The sequence below is a fragment of the Micromesistius poutassou genome (genome assembly GCF_964030765.1).
Source record: "Micromesistius poutassou genome assembly, contig: SCAFFOLD_1156, whole genome shotgun sequence".
Taxonomy (NCBI): domain Eukaryota; kingdom Metazoa; phylum Chordata; class Actinopteri; order Gadiformes; family Gadidae; genus Micromesistius; species Micromesistius poutassou.
This window is the reverse complement of record NW_028179321.1, coordinates 5,001-12,500: the sequence shown is the minus strand read 5'-3', so window position 1 is coordinate 12,500 and position 7,500 is coordinate 5,001. Positions and strand designations below refer to the sequence as shown.

Sequence of the window (7,500 nt, the reverse complement as noted above, 5' to 3'; positions counted from 1 at the left end):
TATTGGACCACACACACACACACACACACACACACACACACACACACACACACGCACACACAGACACACACAGACACACACACACGCACACACACGCACACACACACACACACACACACACGCACACGCACACGCACACACACACACACCGTGCATGTGGTTTATCTTGTGCTTCATCAGCGGTTGATTACTGTAAACGTGCGCACTGACTGCAACAAAGGCCGTTTTTATCTTCAGATCTGTGTGTGGTGTTTTACCAGAAGTTGCTAATGACTTTATTTGAACAAGCGCAGAAAGTCTGGCTTTGGCCGAGAGGCTGTTTTGTTCCCTCGCTGCCTCATCTATTCTGATCTTTGGATTTAGATGTTGTGCTGAAGACCTTCAAGGCTACTACATGCACACACACACACACACACACACACACACACACACACACACTTATTCACATATTTGTGGCTGGCAGTAATCTAGTGGAGATGAATTAAAAATTAACAATAAATCTTAGAACCAGGTTTTTGAAAACATGTCTTGGCCTGTGGGATGTTTCAGACGTGCTGTACTGTGTGTGTAGTTCACAGAGGCAGCGTACTATTCATAGCTGCTGTTAACTAGGAATACTGCAGGGGTTTCACTCAAACACGGCAGGAATCCTCGTTGGGAAACAGACAAACAACCTTTGATAGGAACTGTGTCAGACAACAAAGATTTCAACAAAGAGACCAAACGCTGAACTGACCTAGTTTCACCAGGATACGTACATTCTGTAGGAATATGAAAAGGGAAAGAAAATGTGCTATTGTTGACAGTGATTGAACAGTTGTGTGTGTGTGTGTGTGTGTGTGTGTGAGACTGTCTGACCCATAAACAGGTAAAACCACAAAGGGTGACCCGGCCAGCCCTTTGTTTGTTGAGATGGTCTGATGATCAGGGTACGGGTTCAGGGTAGGGGCTCCTCCTGGTTCACCTGTGAGCAGCACAACGAGGCCGCGGTTTAAAGGGAATCCGAGGTGTTACCAGAAACACCTGCTGCAGGCCCGTCCCTGTGTGGCTCTGATCACCCACCGCAGGGCGGTCGGGGGCAGGCTGAGGGAAGTTCTTTGAAGTTGTGATCCTCCATCGGCCCGTCGCGCGGACGCTCCGAGCTGTTTCATGCGCAGCGTGAACGGCGCGGCTGAACCTCTCATGTAGTTCTCATCACACTGGGAGTTTTCCACATTGGGTTTGTTTCCCCTCTGTGGAGTTGACCTCCCTGTTGTCTTCCAAACTGTTGTTTGTGATTGCACGGGACACAACAGATGGTTACTCACAACCACGACTGAATTCTGCAGAGGTCATTAGACTGTGTGTGTGTGTGTGTGTGTGTGTGTGTGTGTGTGTGCGTGTGCGTGAGTGCGTGTGTTACTCTGCAGGCACCTGCATATGTACAGTGTGCACCATAGCATCGTGTTATTGATTCCTGCGGCAGACTTTGTACTTTTTGCAGATCTTTCCCGTTATCGTTTTCTCTCTCTCTCTCTCTCTCTCTCTCTCTCTCTCTCTCTCTCTCTCTCTCTCTCTCTCTCTCTCTCTCTCTCTCTCTCTCTCTGTAGCCTCTACATCATTAGGCCTCTTCTGACATCATTCGGACATCATTAAAGCATGGCTCCTTGTTATTCTCTGGGCCTTGTCTTGTAAGCCCCTCAGCCCTTAAACAACATCCTCCTCGCTTCATCACAGCGTTTTAAACAGGCTTACAAATAAGTATTTAGAAATAATTAGGACTGAGATATTTGTCTCTCGTAATGACTCGTCCCAACTCATTACAAGGTTGTGTCTGTTTTTTACAAGCCAGACAAATATAAGCAGTTAAGCCAAGTATATGAGCCATTCCAAACGCCTGGTGACTCCGTCTAACCACTATCAACTTTTTATTTCTCTTTTACAACTTCCTCAAAATCGTTCTGGTTTCCATGGCGATCCTCCTTCTCTCCTCCTCCTACTGTCTCCGTCTTTCTCCTCTCTGCTCCCTTCTATTCCTGTCCTGTGTCACCACGGCCTGTCTCTCCTTCACGACTCACGACCAATCACCATCACTCCCTCGCCCGTCATGACTCTCGCCTCTCTTCCCGCTCCCCATCTGAATGTCCTGGCTCTGCTCCAGCCGGCCCATAGATATATACTGACTAGAAGATACTGTATATACTGACTAGATATCACCTCATAGATATATACTGACTAGAAGATACTGTATATACTGACTAGATATCACCTCATAGATATACACTGACTAGAAGATACTGTATATACTGACTAGATATCACCTCATAGATATATACTGACTAGAAGATACTGTATATACTGACTAGATATCACCTCATAGATATATACTGACTAGAAGATACTGTATATACTGACTAGATATCACCTCATAGATATATACTGACTAGAAGATACTGTATATACTGACTAGATATCACCTCATAGATATATACTGACTAGAAGATATATATACTGACTAGAAGATATATACACTGACTAGATATGACCTCATAGATATATACTGACTAGAAGATATATATACTGACTAGAAAATATATATACTGACTAGATATCATAGATATATATACTGACTAGATATCATAGATATATATACTGACTAGATATCATAGATATATATACTGACTAGATATCATAGATATATATACTGACTAGATATCATAGATATATATACTGACTAGACATCATAGATATATATACTGACTAGACATCATAGATATATATACTGACTAGATATCATAGATATATATACTGACTAGACATCATAGATATATATACTGACTAGATATCATAGATATATATACTGACTAGACATCATAGATATATATACTGACTAGATATCATAGATATATATACTGACTAGATATCATAGATATATATACTGACTAGATATCATAGATATATATACTGACTAGATATCATAGATATATATACTGACTAGACATCATAGATATATATACTGACTAGATATCATAGATATATATACTGACTAGATATCATAGATATATATACTGACTAGATATCATAGATATATATACTGACTAGACATCATAGATATATATACTGACTAGATATCATAGATATATATACTGACTAGATATCATAGATATATGATATATATACTGACTAGATATCATAGATATATGATATCTAAATTGCAAAAAATATTTGCAATTTTCATCAAAAATGTATTTGGATGTTGTTGTCACATATAAATATAGACCAGTTCACGCACAAATGCAAACAAGTTGACAAATGAAAAGTGTCTTGTAGATTCAAGTTTAACAGTTTGTATATAAATGTAACAACATCCAGATACATTTTTGATGAAAATTGCAAATATTTCTTTAATTCATATATTTTTGTGTGGATCAGAAATGTGTTTGTGAAACTTATTTTTGTTTATGGATTTATTTTACATTTATACATGATATCCATTTGTGTGTGCATTGAAATGTATTTGTGAGAAGAGAGTAATTTATATATAAATCACAAAATACATTTGTGAATCCTTCTCTGTGCGTTCATTATTATTGAGACTGAACTACCCCATAAGCTAGGGGCCCCGGGGCCCCTGTGGCTCCTCAATGGAGGGCTGACCACCCTCTGTGTGTGTCTGTGCAGCATGCACAGTGACGGCTACGCACACACACACACACACGCACACAAATACATGCACACACATACGTGTGGCTCAATCTGTGGATGCACACATACACACACACAAATGTGTGTGTGTGTGTGTGTGTGTGTGTGTGTGTGTGTGTGTGTGTGTGTGTGTGTGTGTGTGTGTGTGTGTGTGTGTGTGTGTGTGTGTGTGTGTGCGGGTGTATGCACAGATGCATGTATGTGTTAGCCTCACTTTGCATATGCATGCAAAGGAGCTGACATTGGCTGTCACTCTAATAAATGTCGAGTCACGATACCGATAAAGCTGTCAGCTGTTCCCTTTACACTCTCCCTCTCTGCACAAACTAACTACCTGTGGGCGTGTTCTGTGTGCTCCCACCTTGTTTACAGTACATTCATCCACACACGTGTTCCAGGGAGGCTGTTCCGTGTCCCTTTCTCTGTTGACCGTTGCGAGCCGACTGTTGATTTTCCTGTTTGTGAGCCGCTGGGCTTTGGGAGTCCACTGGTACCGACGATAGCACCGCCGCGCACTGAGGCTAGAGCCGGACTCCTGCTGTCTGTGTTCATCAGGCTGCACAGGGCCCTCTGCTGATAGGCTGTCGGCCATGAAACAAGGGGCCTGTTGTTGAAGCCCAGCCTGGCCGGGCATCCTGGTCTGCACAGAGGACTGTACCACAGAGCAGCACCGACTATTTCAGGACATTTCTACCCACGAAAATGAGGTTAAGGCCTCGTCGGGTGTTCCTATTGCGTGTGGGACCAGGGTTTTCCACTGGAAAGTTTAAGTTTAGACGAGGTTAGGGGAGCTCTTCCAAGACAGGCACGTCATCATTTGATGCGGTGCGATTCCAACGTGTTTTGTGCTTAGACGTCGGATTCTCTTCTGTGGACACTGTGGAAGTGCTTTGCTTGGCCGCGTCTGTCCTTTTCCTCCTGCAGGGCCAGGAGACGGTCATGAGGACTAGCCGACCCAATCTGTAGTTGTCTCTTTTCAAATATTATTAATATAAGTCAAGAATCATGCTGTGAATATTCTGAGATCCCTCTATTGAAATGAATTCAATTCTAAAGAGAATTTTTCTTTATTTATATATTCACATATATATAGTATGTATGTGTGTATATGTGTGTGTGTGTGTGTGTGTGTGTGTGTGTGTGTGTGTGTGTGTGTGTGTGTGTGACATCTTGATTTAATTGATTAATTTGCTCAATCTTATCTCGTAGCCTTTATAAACTGAATGGTGCATCATTCACACTGCCGAAAGAGTCATTTACTTCATTTGATTAATTTGCATTTGCATTGCATTGCATTTACATTTCTGTAATATTTGTATCCTGTTTTGGACAAATGGGATGCAAGTTCTGTCCTAGACCTGCACACTTTCCCCTGAGTGGTGGGAAACCTGTCACAGCCCTCTGGTGAATTACATTTTTATTCATCATTCACACAATTCATCAATTTAATAAGAGTTGTTATCTCAAGCTGTTTACCAAAATCGTGTTTTAATCGTTCTCATGCCATGGGACGCATTGAGTCACAATATTAATGTTGTTATTCTAACATTTAAACACATTACAACTTTACTCTAATTAAAGCTTTAATTAATCTGTTCAGCGTGGAAGAACCCTGCACCCCTGTGTGTGTGCGTGTGTGTGTGTGTGTCTCTCTGTGTGTGTGTCTGTGTGTAGGTGTGTGTGTGTGTGTGTGTGTGTGTGTCTGTGTGTCTGTGTGTGTGTGTGTGTGTGTGTGTAGGTGTGTGTGTGTGTGTGTATAGGTGTGTGTGTGTGTGTGTGTGTGTGTGTGTGTGTGTGTATAGGTGTGTGTGTGTGTCTGTGTGTGTGTGTGTGTGTCTGTGTGTGTGTGTGTGTGTGTGTGTGTGTGTGTATAGGTGTGTGTGTCTGTGTGTGTGTGTGTGTGTGTGTGTGTGCCCCCAGCCTCATGTCTGTGGGGCTGCTGTCACGGTGACGGCGGTGGAATGTGGTCCCGCTCTGTGGTATGTGGCGCCCGGGCTCTGAGAGCCACTTCACGGCGCGCTGCGGTGGACTGCAGGGGGCGCGGCCCACCGCAGTGAGGTCACCACGGACACCACGTCACGCGGCCTGAACACACGCGTGCGCGAATAGATGAAGTGTGTCGGAAAGAATGCGGTGGTCGGGGGGCGTGAGCACAAATCAGGTGTCTTCTTTACCGCTACTCTAATGAAAGAAACATTAGCCGTTTCTCAATACCAAGTACGCGGACTACGTTCTTGCGGACTTGGAAGTACGTACTTGGCAAGTCCGGACTTTCAAGTGCAGACTTCCGAGAACGCAAGTACGCACTCTGCAACTGGAACAGCAGCGGACTCGATGATGCATCCTGGGATATTTAACGGTCCCAAGTCCACACGAGTCACCTCCGACGCATCCTCGGTAGAACGGCCTCATCGAGAACGCATCGAGAACACTTCCGGGTTTTACGACAGTACTCGCGTACTTGGAATTGGAACAGTGCTTGGGCTACCACTGATGACGTTTACCGAGAACGCAAAGTACACGAGAACACACGAGAACGCGAATTACGAAACGGCAGTCGTTTTGATAATCCTACCGTGTCTCCCTCCACAGGGCCTGTATGTGTTTGCCGTGTACTTCGTCATGCACAACCAGCTGTGCTGGCCGGCTAAGGCCAGCTACACGGTGGAGATGAGCGGCCATGACGCCCCCGACTCCGCCTACCAGGAGGGAGGGGCCGCTACCGTGGGCGGAGACATCAACAAGTCCACCCAGAACCTCATCAGCGCCATGGAGGAGGTGGGAGAAGCACACACACACACACACATGCACACACACACGCACACACATGCACACACACACACATGCTCACACATGCATGCATGTATGTGCACACACACACATGCACACACACACACACACACACACGCACACACACGCACACACATGCATGCATGCATGTATGTGCACACACACACACACGCACGCACACACATGCACACACACAAGTACATGCACACATACAAAAATGCAAACACATGCACGCATGCATGCTGACACACACACACACACACACACACAGAAATGCACACACGCACTCACACACACAAGTGTTAACACATGCATGCATGCTTGCAGACACACACACACCCACACGTACATCCACACACACACACACACACACCCATGCTTAAACACACACAGGTGGGCAAAGAGAGCTATTGATATACATTTGTCTGCCTCTGTCATTCAGTGGGGGGGGGGGGGGGGGGGGGGGGTCTGGGGGGTTAGGGGACATCGTACTTAACGTGGGACCTGGGACGCCCTCGGAGGCTGACACACTGATGAAGGGCTGTGGAAATAAAAGACTGGACTTGACCCGACTGCCACCTCTGTCTCACTGCCCCCTTTCTGTCCCGGCCGGCCTTCTGGTCCGGCGGGGTAAATGGTGAGAAACGTCACCAAACACTGATGGAAGTAGTTCTCTTTTTAGTCCTTTTCTATTTATAGCCCCCCTAGCTGACTCAGCATTACTCCCCAATTATTGTTGGAGGACGCAGGGGGTTATGTAACTGGGTCAAAGTGTGTGTGTGTGTGTGTGTGTGTGTGTGTGTGTGTGTTCTTGGTAGGCCTCTCAAGCACTTAGGCCTCTAATACCATATATGGCGCTAGTGGATGAGTTTAAAGAGGGAGGGTGAGGAGGGGTGGTGAGCAGAGGGATGGAGAGAGGGATTGGTGAGCAGAGGCAAAGATATAGGGGGCAGATTTAACACCATTACCCCCTGATCCCACCTCTCTCAGTCACAGCAGTCTGGTGTTTCATCTGACCCCTCTCTC

General features: G+C 45.1%; 1 protein-coding gene across 1 annotated transcript in view; it reads left to right on the top strand.

Moving 5' to 3' along the window:
- The window catches only part of LOC311372923 (adhesion G-protein coupled receptor V1-like), a gene marked incomplete at its 3' end in the record, with an annotated part of 12,282 nt that overhangs the window by 2,418 nt on the left and 2,364 nt on the right, over positions 1–7,500 (top strand). The window contains exon 2 of the mRNA XM_084489843.1: positions 6,277–6,462. Coding sequence (XP_084345969.1) covers positions 6,277–6,462 — 186 coding nt within the window. The remainder of the gene's footprint in view (positions 1–6,276; positions 6,463–7,500) is intronic.